We start from the raw sequence: 16,825 nt of genomic DNA on the forward strand, positions 1-16,825 counted from the left end.
TCCAGAGGGCACTTCTGGACGGGCTGCATCCAGCAGGTGAAGAGGCTGGGGGCTGGACCCTAGGCTCGAGTCCCTGACTGGCCGCTGCCTACAGAGGACCTTGGCCAAGCTCTTGCTGGCTCATCTCTCAAGACCCTTGGGAAAGCCATGGTTCTAGCCATGGTTCTGCCTGGCAAGGTGCTGAGAGTTACTTGACCATGTGCGTGCGTGTAAGTCGCTTCAGTTGTGTCCCACTCTTTGTGACCCTGTAAACTGTAGCCTGCCAGGCTCCTCTGTCCGTGGGATATCCTAGGCAAGAGCACTGGAGTGGGTTGCCATTCCAGGGGGTTCCAGGGGATCTTGCTGCCCCAGGGACTGAAACAGGATCTCTTACGTCTGTTGCATTGGCAGGTGGGTTCTTTACTATTAGTGCCCCCTGGGAAGGCCTTATTTGACCACAACTGGAAATCAGTGTACCGCAGTGACTGGCACGTTGTGGAAAAGTTTCATGAAAGGGGCAATACTTCCCCCATCACATGTGGTGTACTCTGTGATTTTTCGCTTTATTTTATAAAATGCTGGTTACAGGAAGTGGCATTTCTCTGTTCCCCCTCCAAGGCCCATGGGAGTTGTGAAGATGCGTCCTAGGGCTGGGCTTCCCAGGGACCCTGGAGACCTGGAGAACCTCCTCCAGGGACATGGTGCAGAGTCACGGCTAAGATTGGGTCATGAAGGGGAAGCTGAGAGGGAGACCTGACTTGACCTTCATGGCCCTCCGGCTCTTTTCCCCTTAGGCCTTTCCAGACCGGTGTCCCTGTGTGAGGGGCACACAGTCCCTTTCAACCCAGAGTGGGGGCCAGGCCCTGTCATTCTCACTTGCTGGGGTTCAGGACCTGCGAGAAGCATGGGACCCCAGAAGAAGGCCTGAGAAGCCTTGCCACTCCACTCAACTTTGTGGGAGGGTCCTTCCTCCCCACCGTCTACCTCCTAACTTTCTCTTGTTTTGGGTTCAAGGGTGGCCCTCCTCTAATTATAGTACCCTCCTGGCCTGATTATAGCCTGGGCTAATTTGTTAATGGCTTTGGGACCTGAGAGCCTTGCTTTGGGCAGGATCATGGCTCTTGGGTACACACAGAGGAGATTTGCCAAGGGGCACTGGCTGAAGGAATGTGGGTGGCCCTTGAGGCCCCTTGGGGAGCCCCATGTCCACCTGGCGTACACAGGGCTCTGATGGATGCTGTCTGTGTCTGCAGGTTGTCAGGGTGGGGCTCTCCCCTTCCCAGGAGCCCCTCATACACCACACCAAGCAGGGACTTGCCATCTTCATTCTATTTAAACACATGATCCTAAATTAAAAGATACTTTTGGTTTTCTTTTCTGTAAAAGCAATATCCGTTTCCAGTAAAACTTCAGGACTCATGACCCCAAATGTGTTAATATTTTGCTCGAGGAGTCTCAGGACTGGTTCCTCTGCTCCTCCAACTCATTACATTTTCTCCTCAGGGAAGTCCCACCTGGCCATCGTGCAGAAGGTGAACAACGAGGGCGAAGGTGACCCCTTCTACGAGGTGCTGGGCCTGGTCACCCTGGAGGACGTCATTGAGGAGATCATCAAGTCTGAGATCCTGGACGAGTCTGATATGTACAGTGAGTTCCCCCGCCCCACCCCTGCTGTCCTGGGGTGGGAAGGCCGAGTGTGAGGCCAGGGCCGTGCTTCCTACCGGCGTTCATGTCTCGGTCCAGATGCTGCTTGTGCTGCTTCTGGTGGAAGGAGGCCCCGCTCAGCTGGGAGCTGGCAGGTGGGCTCTAGTCTTTTCCCGAGTCCTTGCGGGACGCTGGCCTCAGTTCCAGATTCTCTCTTGCAGCTGACAACCGAAGCCGGAAACGGGTCTCTGAGAAGAACAAGCGTGACTTCTCAGCCTTCAAAGATGCTGACAATGAACTCAAGGTGAAAATTTCACCTCAGCTACTTCTGGCTGCTCATCGCTTCCTGTCCACAGGTAAGAGCAAGAGGGGGGCCCTTTGGGTAGGGGCAGAATATGGAGGGAGACGTCCTCGCTCCTCCTCCCCAGAGGGCTGTGGCAGATGAAGGGCCCGGGCAAGCTTGCCTGCCTCTGGAAGGGGGCAGGGCATTGTCCCTCCATCTGTCCCCTGACAATCCCTGGAGTTTATTTTCCTTGTTAATGAGTTGCTGCTGCAAACTTCCAGGAAGCGTCCGGGTTTGTTTTGGAGGTTTTGTGCTGGAAGGATGGGAGGTGGGCACCAGGTTCCCCATTGAGGAGGGAGAAGAAGACCCTTCCACATGCCGCCTCCTGGTGGGTGTACCTGCAGCCCTGCTGGCTCATCCTCTCCAAGCCCCTGGATCCTGCTCTGTTCTCATCTCTCCACCTCCCCTCTGCCTGCATCTGCCGGGTCCCACGGGACCTGACCTCCCAGTCAATCATTTTTCTCTCTTCTCACCTCTGATTCATAGCTCCCTTGGAGACCTGGGTGATTAAATAGGAGCATGCCTGCCTGCCCCATCCTCTCCCCTCACTCTTGGCTTCCTTCCTGCCCTCACTTGCTGAAGCTGTGATCCTATGATTTTTCTGCCAGGATATGGATGCTGTGGACTCTGACAGCAGCACTAGTCATGTGTACCAGGCGCTTCCCACGTGGCAGGCACGTGTCTCAGTGTCTTACGTCTGTTATCCCATTTCAGCAAGCAGTGACCCCATGAAGTCTTAAATCCCCATTTTACAGATGAGGAACCTGAGACTCAGGTGAAGGAATGTGTCCGAGGTCATGTTCCATTAGTGCAGGAGCCGTGGTTCCAGCAGGCAGACAGCTTCCTGTTTACTGAGGCCGGAGCCAAGGGTGCACCCCCTGCCCGCCCCAGGGAGGCAGGGCCAGGTGATGAGGAGCTGTCCAGCGCAGGTGTGACCGAGCCCCAGGTGCTGCCTGGCCTCCTGTGAAGCCCTCCTCTCTCCTCCCTCAGAGGTCCCCCAGTTCAGCCCCTCTCTGATATCAGAGAAAATCCTGCTGCGGCTGCTCAAGTACCCAGACGTCATCCAAGAGCTCAAGTTTGACGAACACAACAAGTACTACGTCCGTCACTACCTGTACACTCGCAACAAGCCGGCCGACTACTTCATCCTCATCTTGCAGGTGGGCCTTTGCCTGCCCTCTGCCCACCTCCTATTGCCCATCCTCCTCCCAAGGGCCCCCTTGGCCTCCTCGCGGTCTCCTGGGGTCCATGCCCACTCACGCCTCACTCCTCCCTTGTGCCTCAGGCTTTTCTCCCTGGTGGTGTTCTCATCTCAGTCGGTGTTCTCATCTCAGTCTGTGACCTTGACCCTTGCTCTTTCAGGGGAAGGTGGAGGTGGAGGCCGGGAAGGAGAACATGAAGTTTGAGACGGGTGCCTTCTCCTACTATGGGACCATGGCCCTGTCCTCGGCCCCTTCTGGTGAGTCGTTGGACCGCGCCCAGCAAGTCTGGAGGGTGTCGGGATATGGACAGGCTGCCCCCCCCCGCCCCGGAACGTGGGGCCGTCTACAGGCTCGTAGCCCAGGTGCCTTCAGGGAGGGGAGGCCAGTGAGGGTCCAGGCTTTGAGGAGGTAGGCTGGAGAGATGATTTGCCCATGGGGACAGGGGTCCGAGGGTGGAGGGAGGAGACGGGAAGGGGATTCTGAGTAGAGCCTGGAGGGGAGTTGAGAGTGCGTTCTGAGATGGTGAGACCAGCCTGGAGGAGACAAGGGAGCTGGTGGGTGTGTGTCAGGGAGGCCCAGGAAGTTGATGGAGTTCGCTCATGATACAAAGCCGGAGGCCGTTAGTGGCCCGTGAGCAGGGGGACCCACGCCAGCAGAATGGGCGAGCTGGGCAGGCAGGCCGCCGTGGCCATGACGGTGGAGAACAGTTGAGAGAGAGGCAGGTGGAAGGAGGCTGTGTGGCCTCACTAGTGAAGACCAGGCCAGGGGCGTCGGATGGGGTAAGGAATCCGAGGCGCCCGTGGTCGGGGGGCAGGCCAGGGCCTCTTGGCCATGCAGTAAAGGGGCTGAGCCACCGCCTCTTGGTTAAGAGTCAGTTCTAATGGAATAAAGGAGCTCGGGGATAGAGAAAGGACTGGGCAGCCTCTGAGAAGGCCTCTCTTGCCACCCCAGTGCCCTCTGCTTCTCCAGTGTTACGTGGCTCAGGCTCCTGTTACCAGAGGGGCCTTGTGGCTGGAGTGGGTGCCCTGCAGACAAGGCCCAAGTGTCACCCAACTTGGCATCTCGCTAGTGGTGTGACGCCTCCAAGCCTTGAGAGCAGCCGCGGGTCTGCAGGCTGTAGAGGGGAAAGTCTTTTGGTGCTGAGCGGCGCTTGGTAGGGGGATGGGCGCCTCCACACTATGCCTGCTGTTATCCTTTTGGCCGGGCACACATCTACCGGCATGAGCAGGCACCTGCAGGGAGGGGGATGGGAAACAAGGCTCCAGAGCCGGGTTTGGGAACAGGTGCCCCTGCCCAGGTGCCCCAGGCCTGGGGCGACGTCTCTGCCCCTCCCAGGAGAACCTCTTACCATCCAGCTTGGGGAAGCCTTCTAAAGCAGGGCACACCATCACAGGACGTTCCTCTAAGCACTTTCTCTGCAGCAGTGCCTCAGAGCTGGGTTGGAGGCCTGGGCCCTGTCTTGACCTGGAGGCCCCTGCTTTCCACTTGCAGTGGCCAGAAGGGAGGGGAGATGACTTCTGGGGGCTCTGTGTTCACTGACTTCTGGGGGCTCTGTGTTCACTCTGCCAGCTTCCGCCCTTCTCTGATCAGGGCTCATTTGTGGGCTCTGAGCGCCCTCCCCGTCAGAGCCGGTGCCCCCCTCTCTGCTCAAGGCAGCCCGGCCCCCAGCAGGGCTGCTTCTCCATGCTGTTCCTGTGGCTCTGTGTCCACCCCACCCATCACTGACCTTCTCCTCTTTTGCTCCAGTACCTTCCACCCTGGTTGGGTGTCCGCCTGGCAAGCGGAACTCCCTGCTCTCCTGGCTCTCAGGTAACAAGGCATGGCTAGAAAATGTGCACTGCCTCCTGTCGCCTGAGCCTGCATCCTGCAGCTGCATTAACCTCTCCCAGCAGGCACTGGGGCCACCTGTGCCCCCTCCTCCCAGCACCCCACCCGTTCACATGTGTGGGCCAGCCTGACAAGTGTTCTGCTTGACCTGGGGTTCTGTGTTACTGTGTCCCTTTGCCCAGGTCCTGGAAGGGTTTCCTCGAAGGTCCTTCAGTCTTTGAGAATACTCGTGCACACACACATACCCCTGCAGGTGACAGGCTGGGAGTAAAAGGCTGTTCCTGGCCAGGCCAAGTGAGCCCTGCTGCTCAGGGCCACATAGACTTCAGCAGGATGACGTCACCTGTCAGTGTTCTTGCCTGGAAAGTCCCAAGGACCGAGGAGCCTGGTGGGCTACAGTCCATAGGGTTTGCAAAGAGTCGGACACGACTGAAGCGAGAGGGCACACACACGTGCAGCTTTCTCTAAAAAAAAACTTCCCACCTTTCCTCACAAGCTTTGCTTTTTTATTCTGTGGCTGAAATGGTGTCCACTGGCCAGCGGGAGGCAGCCTCTGGGAGTTAGAAGTGCGGCCACTCAGACTGCCCTAGTTGAGTGGCATCTCCGCCAAGACCGGCTGAATGGTTCTGGGAGCTGACTGACCTTCTCTGAGTCTTGATTTCCTCCTGTGAAACGGGAACAAGACATGTGCCCACCTGTTAAGAATTCCTGGCCACAGTAGGCAAGAGAATTGATATAAAGTGTTTAGCTAGAGCTCAATTACTACTTGTACTTTCTCTATTATAGTCAAACCAGGAAGTATTTGGGAAAAGACCAAAGGCCCTGTGCTGTTTCTGGCCTTCCAGAGGTCACACTCCTGAGTGCTGAAGCAGGGTCGACGGGAACCGTGTTGGCCCCAGCATCATTCAGTTCATGGGATCCCCGTATCCCATGTACACTGGGGCAGCAGAGGTCCTGATGGCAGACCTGTGGCCTGGGCTGCTGAGCCCGGGGGCGAGGAGCACGGCGAGTGTCTCTGAGCTCCAGTTCCAGTGCAAAGCTTCAAGCAGCTCCCGGGACCCTGGCCGTCCTAGAAACCTGTCACTCAGGCCCTTGTTTCCCGTTGATGTTCATACAGTTGGGCTACATTCCTTCCTAAATATACAAAAGCGCACTTAAAAAAACCAAACGGATTCTCTTAAAAAAGTAAAAAGGTGATTTAGCAGTCACTGGTCCCATTCAGATGCAGCCAACTTTTGGCTGTGATGAGTGGCCTTTGAGCAGGAGGCTGCCCGACGAGAAGAGAGTGGACCGTGTCGGCCTTCACTGGCCAGCCCCTCAGCCTCCCTCTCCTCTCCTGCATTTGCTCCTGTCTCATAGATGGCGGGGTTGACACACACATGGCTTGAATCCTAATGTCCTTACCTAATATGGGAACCGAGACTTTTCCGTAAGCTTTCTAGTTAGAGCTGTGCAGGGTCTCACCAAGCAGAGGTGCCTTCATTTGTTACTTCCCCCTTACGTATGTTCATGGGGGTCTGTATTCTAAATAATGGCATGATATAGACCTCTTTATGGAAAAACTTCTGTGTTTAAGATTATGTCCTTAGAATATTTTTTCCAGAAATGGAATTACCAAGTCAAAATTACCTGTGGTTTTCTTTTTTGTTACTTTTTTGGGTTTGTTTTAATAGTAACATAGCTTATTTAGAAAATTAGAAAAGTAGGAAAAATCCTAAGAAAATTAAATATCATAATTTCATTATTCAGAAACAAAACTTTGTATTTTTTAAGTTTCTAGGACCTCTGTTTTAACACACCATGTGACTAATGTATGTTGGTTTAAATTCACTCTCTGTTTCTGGAGTGTTAATAAGCATTAATTAAAAGCATTCTGTCATCCAAATAATTAATGTTAAACAATAAGAAATATTGAACTTCAAGGTGTTATTAAGTTTGAATGAGTGATAGATGCACACTGTCCTCTAGAGGTTGTATACCAGGGGTCCCCAACCTCTGGGATCTAATGCCTGATAATCTGAGGTGGATCCGATGTAATAATAATAGAAATAAAGTGCACAATGAATGACATGTGCTCGAATTGCCCCCAAACTGTCCTCCCTCACCTCGGTCCATGGAAAAATTGTTTTGCATGGAACTGGACCCTGGTGCCAAGAAGATTGGGGACTGCTGCTGTATGCTGCCCGTCATAGAATACCCAGACTGTGGGTTCCTGGTTTTATGAATGAAATTCAGATATGGAGTGTTACTGAATTCAGTCTCATTTGGTTCAGTCAGTCACCCAGACTCAGTGGTTGCTTTTTTCACTGGGCTATTTGTTAGAATAGTTAACTGAGTCATAAGTTAGCAGTTAACTAAGCAGATCAGCTTAGTCCACTGCCTGTTTGTTTAAAACAAGCCAGCATGCCTTCACAATTAACTTCTTGGTGCATTTCATTGTTCTCTGACTGTTCCCCCAAAATATGAGCTAATGAGGTACAATAATGTGTGTGCCCTTCCTTTTGCAAAATAAGGAGCTGGTTCCTTCCTCATTGGAAGTTGAGTCATTCCCCTTTCCTGGTTACTATCAGCTGAGTGAAGCCTGTTCTGCCCCTAGTGATGGGAAGAGGCACTGCATAGCTACCCCAGGGCTCTGCCTCCTGGGACAGAGACTGGGACCAGTCTCCAGACACCCCAGCATGGGAAGCTGGAGCTCTGGGGCTTCCAGGTTCCTGTGAGAAGAGTGTGCTGCCTCCATCCCCCTGCTAGACTGGCTGGGCTCAGCAGACACAGGCAGGACTGTTTCACACACAAGTCTCACGGAACATACTTTTGAGCTCTTAGAAGCACTTTAAGATACGAACAGGGTATCACGTTGGGGGTGTCTGTGTGTATGGTGAGAGAGTGCAAACTGTAGGTTCTTCCTCTTCATATAGTGTAAAAGTGTGCAGTTTACATCCCTTGAGAGAAGCAGTCATCGCGATGCTATCTACCACACTCGGGCCACCTTTGTGTTGCCCCTGCCTCGTTAGTTGTCTGGGGAAATGAGGGCTTTTGTAGACATAGACTTTCTGTGTCTCAGCTTTTTGCTTTCTGTTTTGTTCTCTGTTCGGGTAGACTTTTGAACACTTACTGCACAACACTTCTAAACAAACTAACCCGTTTGCTCTGATGAAGTCAGACCTTGCAGTAAGGGCTTTGTTTGCACCCGAGAACTCCTTCCCGTTTCCCGTGAGGGCACCACTGCCCAAGCACCTGAGGGATGCGGTTGGACCAGGAGGCTGTGCGGGGCGCCAGGCTGGCCGCTGACCTCACGGTCTCTGTCCCAGCCACAGACCGCTCCCCATCGCACCCCACGGCCCTCAGCCGCTCGGCCTCCCTCAGCTACCCAGACCGCTCAGAGACGGTGAGCACCGCGCCCTTGGCAGGCAGCAGCAACCAGTTTGGCAGCTCGATCCTGGGCCAGTACATCTCTGACTTCAGCGTGCGGGCACTCATGGACCTCCAGTACATTAAGGTGAGCACTCCCCATAGCCCTCTGCCTCCGGGGCGTCTGGATCACTCTGGCTCCAGGCCATCGGCAGCTTCTTTGATCCACGGCACCCAGCATGGATAGGCTTCCCAGGTGTTGCTAGTGGTAAAGAACCCACCTGCCAATGCAGGAAACACAAGAGACGTGGGTTCGATCCCTGGGTTGGGAAGATTCCCTGGAGGAAGGCATGGCAACCCACTCCAGTATTCTTGCCTGGAGAATCCCATGGACAGAGGAGCCTGGCCGGCTACAGTCTATGGGATCGCAAAGAGCCAGACACGACTGAAGTGACTTAGCACACGGCACACGCACCCAGCACGCGGGCCTGGACCTGGGATGTGTGTCCTTCCTATAGCTTCTCAGTCTTTGTGGGGTGGGGGAGGGGGGAGGGCGGGGCTTCTGATACCCTCTGCCCTGGGTCATGCCCGCTTTCCTGGACTCAGCTTCTATCCCAGCCCCCCAACCCTGCTCTCAGTGACCACCCCACCCCTGCCCACCCCCTGCAGATCACCCGGCAACAGTACCAGAACGGGCTGCTGGCCTCCCGCATGGAGAACTGTCCCCAGTTCCCCCCGGACGGGTGTGCCATCTGCACCGAGAACTCAGCTGACAAGGCCGAGCCGCCGCCGGTGGACGAGACCACGAACCTGCTGAACGAGCGCAACTCCTTGCTGCACAGAACGTCTCATGAGAGCGCCATCTGACAGGAGGGCCCGGGGTCCCCCGCCAGCCCCGCGGGGGCCTCCCCAGTGGGCCCACAAGAAGACAGGGAGCCTGTTAGGCCGGAAGGGGTACAGTTACCTTGTCTGACTGAGCAGCCAGAGGGTCCCCTGCCTGAGGGGGATCTGGTCTCTGACAGAGACCTCTGAACAGCTCGGAGGTGGCAGCTGCACAGCCCTGGACTGTGGGGCAGTATACTGGCGACCAGGAGCGCTTCTAAACTCAGCTCATTGCACCTCTTTTTAAATATCATAGGGGGAAGGGAAGACAGGGTTAAGGAACTTTATTTAAAAGCAATTTTTTTTTTCCACAAAAACTTTAAAAGGGGTAGGGTTTCTCACCCCAGGAAGCAATAGCCATAATGTGCTCCTAGTTGCACCTCCTGGCTGCATCCCTGACTCAGGGAGCCACCTCTCCCTGCTCCTCTTCCACGCCCTCCAGAGATGGCACCGCCGTGGCCTCCTGGAGGAAGATTTCTTCTTGGGAGAGAAGACAGTTCTTCCCAGGAAGCAAAGAACCAAATAGTGCTGAAAAAAAACTGCCTGGACGCACGCTGAGGATCACCTGTCGTCACTGAGGCCCACCTGTCGTCACTGAGGCCAAGGGATTTTTCTGGGAACCGTGGTCAGGGAGGTGATACTCCCAACTGTGGAGAGGAGCACGCCTCCTCCTGTCAATCGCTGGACCCAGGAACCTCCTAGAACTCTGCTGATGGGGTCTCCTGGTGAGTTGGGCTGGGCCAAGGACTCTCAGCCCTGTCCCCACGATCTGCCTCACATCCACCCCTTTGGACAGCTCTCCCCTTGTCGTGGGGCTGACTCCCAAGTGTTAGGCAGGGTCTCACACTTTTAAGACTCCTAACCAGACTGCTCCCAGGCTCTGCCCTCAGTTTCACCAAAGGTTTTCCCCAGGTGGGGAGAGTGTCTGTGTGAGAGGGGCTTACCTGTGATGCTCCTTTCAGGGCCAGGAGGGAACTTGGTCATGAGCATCTACGTTGTTAGCAATCAGTTTATCCCCCCTCCCACCCCATGGCCAAAGTCAAGTCTCGTTATGGACCCACAAAGCCCTTTCCAGACTCCCTGCTTCTAATTCCAAACCCCAGTGTCTCTTAGGGATTAAGGTCAGGAGGATGTGTAGGAAGCCAACCCAAGTGGGTTCTCATGGCCTTTCCTCTGTGGCTGAGGCTCACCTGACCTTGTTCACGCACTTACAGAACCCGGGAAAGGAGGTTTCCACCTAGAAGGCACCCAGCCAGCAGCCCTGTCCTACACATGTGTGAGATCCTAGTGTGAGCTGTCATCCCAGTCTTTGCTGAAGCCTGTGGTACTGGACCCTGAATGCCCCAGCCCCATCTGCAGTCCTGCACCATCTTCCTGAGTAGCAGGCTTCCCACTGTCGGGGAGGCTGTGGGACCAAGGTCCACTTTGACCCTTTGGTTGGGAACACTTGCTGGGGGGCCTGGAACAGACGAGGGAGCCTCGGCAGGCCTTCCTGCATGTTATTTATTCACTTCTTTCCTCAACCCGTGAGACCTGGAACCCCAAGTGCTCTGTTGGTAATGACCAGAAAATGCCTTGCACCAAGTATGCTGGGCCCTGGTCAGTTTAACAGGCCTTCCAGTGACAGAAGTGATTTCTCCAGGTCTGGAGAGAAGGTGGTGACACCTATGGGTTCTCAGCCATAAGGAAGACACCAGACCTTCGTGCCCTGTCCAGGGAAACCCCTTAGTTTTCTCCAGGAGCAGCTTGCTCTCCACGTCCACATGGGGTCTTGCAGTGCGGTTTTCCTGGGGCCTGAGTGCTGCCTGAGCCCACGCACTGCCCGAACCTAGTGTTTGTGTGTGAAGTCCATGGAGCAGGTACACACACTTCCACGGCTACCTCTGTGCACACACAGATGCTCTCAAGAGATGGTCCCTCCTCCCCACCTCTCCCTGTCCCCATTTATAATCACTTTCGGCAGAGGGTCATGGTTATTTCCAAATATTACTGGTCCGATGACTTCCTCTTCCCAGTGCAATTTCTCATTTCCTATTCTAGCCTCTGGTTCCTGGGCTGAGCCGTACCCTGGACCTGGCCCAGCCCTGCGCGTCTTCCCATGGAAGGGGGACCTCCGCAAACAGCAGGCCTTCATATGGGTAGGCGAGTCACAGCCACCGTAGCAAATAACTCGTATTTATTTTGCATAAGATTTTAATTTGTATATTTTTGTGATTTATTTTGGCATTGTTATGAGTTTTGACTCTCGGGGAGTTTTGTTGTTATGACTCTTGTGTCTTTTGTCACAAAACAATGATAATATTTGCTAAACAATATATGGAATTTATTTTTGATTGGTAATAAAAAAATGAAATATGGATAAATCTTGGTGAGCCTGCAGTTGGCCTGTCTGAGCTCAGGACTTGTCACAGAGCCGAAGTCGCTGTGCTTGGCTATGACAGGGCAAGAGGCAAGCATCCTGGGACTGTTCAGCACTAAAAATAATGAAATGGAGACATGTAACTTACAAAAACATAAGGCTGTTGTCACAGGAGCTAGAGAGTGCCAGCTGCTGCTGCCACTGTTACGAATCCAGTAAAATGGAAACCAGAGGACCAAGGACAGCTGGAATGGGCAAATTGCCCCTCCTCTCTCCTCTAGGGGCTAAAGGAGAAAGGTGCTTGATCTAAAACTAGGATCACATTGTCTAAGAACAGCAGTTGCCTCTCGGTCCAGACTTGGAGGCTGGTTGTGGTCTCCCAAGCTGGAGTGCCCACCCCCGGGGAGCCCACCTAGAAGGGACCTCACTGCATCCACTCCGGAGGCTTCAGTCGGTCAGACTCCCACAGCGCCCCCACGTGCCTAGCCAGAGGGTACAATCGAGTGCACCCAGGCCAGGGGCTCAAGGAACCCTGGCTTAAGAGGGAAATTGGGGGGAATGTTAGGCATTGGGTAGGCAGAAAGGAAAGAGGACATTTCAGACAAAGGAGTAACAAATGCAGAGTCCTGTGTATAGGTGGGCAAGAATAAATTTCATTCATCCAGCCGTCCCACACACGTTTCAGCCTCTGCTACATGCCACATGCCAGCAACCCCTCAGGCTATCTTCTCCACCTGGAACATTCTCCCAGGTCTTTGTGAGGCTCACCCCTTGCTTCATCTAAGCCTCTGTTCAAACGCTACCTCCTTGAAGAGGCCTTCCCCCATTAGACCACCCAAAAGAGCTTGGCCCCCATCCCTCTGTCCGTCTCCTCATCTTGCCTTGTTTTTTCCCTCTGCAGAACTCAACTGTCAGGTATTAAAATAAGGATTTGTGTATTTTTTGTTGTCCTCACACTAGAGCTTAAGCTCCAGCAGGTCAGGGTATTTGTTACTTCAACTGCAGTCCCAGTGCACTGCAAGCACCGGATGCAGGAAATACTTGTTGAATGAATGAATGGGCCTTACCAGAAGGTAAGTACCGGATTTTATTGGAGGGGAGCATGCTGCTCCTATAACCTTGACTGAACCTAGTAACCATGGTCGAGGAAAACTGGCTGGAGGCAGTGACATATAGACGAGAGAGGAGGAAGAGTCAGTCGGATTAGTCACACATTAGTTATAGGTTTAAAACTCAAGAGTAAATATTACGATAAAACATGGAAATGTCCTGAGCTGAATGGCCAGAAAGGAAAATCGTCCATGGGGGACCTGAAAGTCTGGTGACAAGTGTCTCCACCGATGCTGTGATAATGGACTAAAGAATGGTGCAGAGCCAAGGAAGACAGAAGCTGGTAAAGTGGGGTGGGACCTATGTTGTTCATAGAAAGTCATTCATGGGCAACTTTGTTTGCCCTGCACTGGATCCTTTGGGTCTCATGGTTTAAATCATCATTTGTGTTTTCCAAGTGTGATCTGATTGTTCTATCCAAAGGTTTCCCTGCCAAAATAAGTTACAAGGTTGTTTTCCAAGGAAGTCTGAGACCAGAGGAAAAGTAACTTGTCAGAGGTCAGAGCCCTGTGTAGATGTACTGGGCGTTTTTCCCACCTTGCCTCTGGAACTGTTCTTTGCTGGTTAACTTTTCAGGCATGTGGCTCATTTCAAGCTGTTGTCCATTCTATCTGTGTCAGCATTTTTATCTAGACTTGGAGACAGAAGTGTGAACCAAAGGGACTGAGTCTATTATTATTTTTTCAAAAGAGGCATGCCAGTCCGGTGGAAAGGGTCAAAGGTCATAATTGCTTCTGCTGGCAGCTTATTCTGGAATTTTTCACACAATACTTTTGTTGGTCAGTCACCACAGGTTTACTCATTTTTGCCCATTACCTTCCACACAAGTATATTTCACTTAATTGTGACCACAGTGCCTAAGCTTTTTAATAGTATTTTCATGACAACATATGTGTTTCTATACAGTCCTTGCAAAGACCATTTTAAATGACACGTATATGGATGGTCTTATCAGTCTACTTGTTAGGAAAGTTGAAAATACATAAAAATGTAGAAAATACAAAAAAACCATTTTGTCGGGACACTTATAGAGAAGTCTTGTTAGCTTGTCTGTTTCCTTCCAACCAGGTAAAGTTCACATATAACAGGTTGAGGAACATTCCATACTGTCAAGGATCATACAGTCTTCTAAAACAACAATCCGGGGAGGATCCTCTTGAATAGTTCCTGTTGGTCGTTAGGAATTATTTTCCCAAGGATGCTCTGCTAGAAGTGAAGTGACCAGATACAGTAATTTCTGACAGAGATGCCAACTCCTAGTGTTGCTGGGATGGCGACAGGATATTAGGCTGGTCGCTTTGGAACCCAGCATTGCCCGAGTAGTGTTCACTTTTCTCTGGTAAAGTGTATTAAATAACGAAGTAGCTGCGAGGATCCAATGAGGCGGTGATTTCGTGTGTTTACGTCCTTCGTTCTCTCTGGCAGGGGTGCAAGTTCATCTAAGGAGGGACTGAGTGTGTCACGTCCCAGACCCACAACCGAGTCGCGCGCGATCAAGGAATACTTTCAATAAGCTTTAGCTCCCGACGCCCAGTCGTCGGTTCTTTTAGCCCTCTTCGAGGTTTGGGTCGTCGGTTTCCGAGAAAACGGACCATCTCCCTTCGTTAAATTCTCTATCTGCAATTTCAGGAGCGCCACTGCTCTCGGCGGCCCAAGTGCCGAGCCAGGGATTCCCAGAGTACGGGCCTGGCCTCCCGGCGCTGGGGAGGGCCGAAGGGAACTAGACCCCCGCGGAGAGCGGGCCAGCTCGCCGCCCAGCGTCCTCCGGGTGCCGCGGCCCAGGCCCACAGGGCCCAGAGCCCCACGCCCCCGGCCCGCCCCGGGATCGCGCCGCCGCTTGTTTACTCCCCGGCGCAGCCTAGTCCGACCCTGGGGCCCGCCCCCGCCCGCCGCCTATTGGCTGAAGAGACTCCAAGGCTGGCGACGATTGGCCCGGCGGAGGCGGAGAGGTAGGCTGCGCGGGAGGCCGAGAGGGGGCAGCAGGCGGAGAGGGGGCAGCAGGCGATGGCGGCGGCGGCGGCGGGTCGGCTAGGCTGGTTGCTCGCCGCGCTCTGCCTGGGCAACGCCGCCGGAGAGGCGGCGCCGGGCCCGCGAGTGCTGGGCGTCTGTCTAGAGGAGGACGGAGCGGCGGGTGCGGGGTGGGCGCGCGAAGGGGGGATGCGGGCCGCGCCGGAGGCCACCTTCCGCTTGCGCCTCTTCGGCTCGGGCTTTTCCAACAGCTCCTGGTCCTGGGTCGCTCCTGAGGGGGCGGGTTGCCCCGAGGGCGGGCCGGCCGCAGCGCCCGACGAAGCGGCGGCTCCCACGGGCGAGTGGCGTGCGTTGCTGCGCCTGCGCGCCGAGGCCGCGCGCCCGCACTCTGTGCGGCTGGCGGTGCGCGGGGAGCCGGGGGGTTCGGCGGCCGAAGAGGCGGCAGCCCTCACGGGCGAGTGGCGCGCACTGCTGCGCCTGCGCGCCGAGGCCGCGCGCCCGCACTCGGCGTTGCTGGCCGTGCGTGTGGAGCCGGGCGGCTCGGCAGCCGAGGAGGAGGCGCCGCCCTGGGCTCTGGGCCTGGGGGCGGCGGGGCTGTTGGCGCTGGCGGCCCTGGCGCGGGGCCTGCAGCTGAGCGCACTGGCGCTGGCGCCCGCCGAGGTGCAGGTGCTGCGCGAGAGCGGCTCGGAGGCGGAGCGTGCGGCGGCGCGGCGCCTGGAGCCCGCACGGCGCTGGGCGGGCTGCGCCCTGGGCGCGCTGCTGCTGCTGGCCAGCCTGGCGCAGGCGGCGCTGGCCGTTCTGCTGTACCGCGCGGCCGGCCAGCGCGCCGTGCCGGCCGTGCTAGGCAGCGCGGGGCTCGTGTTCCTGGTGGGCGAGGTGGTGCCGGCCGCCGTGAGCGGGCGCTGGACGTTGGCACTGGCGCCGCGCGCACTGATCCTCAGCCGCTTGGCGGTGCTGCTCACCCTGCCCGTAGCGCTGCCGGTGGGCCAGCTGCTGGAGCTGGCGGCGCGGCCAGGGAGGCTGCGCGAGCGCGTGCTGGAGCTGGCGCGCGGCGGCGGCGACCCCTACAGCGATCTCAGCAAGGGCATGCTGCCCTGCCGGACAGTGGAGGACGTGCTCACGCCCCTCGAGGACTGCTTCATGCTGGATGCCAGCACCGTGCTGGACTTCGGCGTCCTGGCCAGCATCATGCAGAGCGGCCACACGCGCATCCCCGTTTACGAGGACGAGCGCTCCAACATCGTGGACATGCTCTACCTCAAGGACTTAGCTTTCGTGGACCCCGAAGACTGCACGCCGCTCAGCACCATCACCCGCTTCTACAATCACCCACTCCACTTCGTCTTCAACGACACCAAGCTGGACGCCGTCCTGGAGGAGTTCAAGCGAGGTAACTGTTGGGGAATTGTGGAGGGGACGCGAAAGTCAGCTCTCTCTCCCCAGAGAAAGAGTGGGGTTTAGGGAAGCCTTGGGGAAAGGTCCCAACCCGGTGGACGACAGGGAGGCCTCTGAGCGCCCTTTTAATGAAGTTGATGGTTTTTTTTAGCTCTGAATGATCTTGCAAAATATCATTTAAAGCCTTTGGTTCCGAAAATGACAGTACTATAGACAACAACAATCTTTTGCGGGCAGGCCCCCAGTTTGGGGAGATACGTGTACTTGACTCTTAACTCTCCAGCTTTTTACCGGGTCATTTTTGTGGGCTTGGGCTTTGTGGCAGGTTCAGACTCTTGGATAGAAACTGAAAGAACATAGAGTATACGGTCTAGATAGCTGGACGCTGTTTTTGCACATATGTAATATCAAATTAGCTGAACCTGTGATGTTTCCAGGGCGTCGTTGTTAAGGTCAGTGATGGGTATTGCCTTCCTGGTTACAGAAAAGGGTGTGATTGATCATTACTTCTGCAGTGTGAAAGAAACTTCCACTTTGATTTCACCAGAAGCAACTTGATGGAGGCCAGTCAGTCTCCCCTTCCTTTAAAAACAAACAATAAAACAAAACCCAAGTAAGGGCTCAAGTTCTCTTAACTCCACATTTTTGTCCTCTCCTTTGACCCGGGTTCAGGTGAAAACAGACCCTCCCATTGTGAAGGTTCGGGTTCTCCTGCAGTCTCCCACTTGGTGATTGGGCTTGAGGTCCTCCCCAGAGCTTGGTCATGCT

At 54.8% G+C, this 16,825-nt stretch overlaps 2 protein-coding genes across 4 annotated transcripts in view; both read left to right on the plus strand.

Moving 5' to 3' along the window:
* Positions 1-11,586, plus strand: part of CNNM4 (cyclin and CBS domain divalent metal cation transport mediator 4) — a 37,336-nt gene extending 25,750 nt beyond the window's left edge. The window contains exons 2-8 of one of the 2 annotated variants that reach the window (XM_040267601.1): positions 1,483-1,626; positions 1,845-1,979; positions 2,957-3,126; positions 3,329-3,425; positions 4,915-4,977; positions 8,310-8,491; positions 9,013-11,586. In XM_040267601.1, the coding sequence (XP_040123535.1) occupies positions 1,483-1,626; positions 1,845-1,979; positions 2,957-3,126; positions 3,329-3,425; positions 4,915-4,977; positions 8,310-8,491; positions 9,013-9,210 (989 nt within the window). In that variant the 3' untranslated portion in view covers positions 9,211-11,586. The remainder of the gene's footprint in view (positions 1-1,482; positions 1,627-1,844; positions 1,980-2,956; positions 3,127-3,328; positions 3,426-4,914; positions 4,978-8,309; positions 8,492-9,012) is intronic. The other variant, XM_040267602.1, reaches the window with a different exon arrangement.
* Positions 9,411-16,825, plus strand: part of CNNM3 (cyclin and CBS domain divalent metal cation transport mediator 3) — a 38,699-nt gene continuing 31,284 nt past the window's right edge. For both annotated transcript variants that reach the window (XM_040267604.1, XM_040267603.1), the window contains exon 1: positions 9,411-16,052. In XM_040267604.1, coding sequence (XP_040123538.1) covers positions 14,699-16,052 — 1,354 coding nt within the window. In that variant the 5' untranslated portion in view covers positions 9,411-14,698. The remainder of the gene's footprint in view (positions 16,053-16,825) is intronic.

The sequence above is a fragment of the Oryx dammah genome, unplaced genomic scaffold, assembly GCF_014754425.2.
Source record: "Oryx dammah isolate SB20612 unplaced genomic scaffold, SCBI_Odam_1.1 HiC_scaffold_25, whole genome shotgun sequence".
NCBI classification, from domain to species: Eukaryota; Metazoa; Chordata; class Mammalia; order Artiodactyla; family Bovidae; genus Oryx; species Oryx dammah.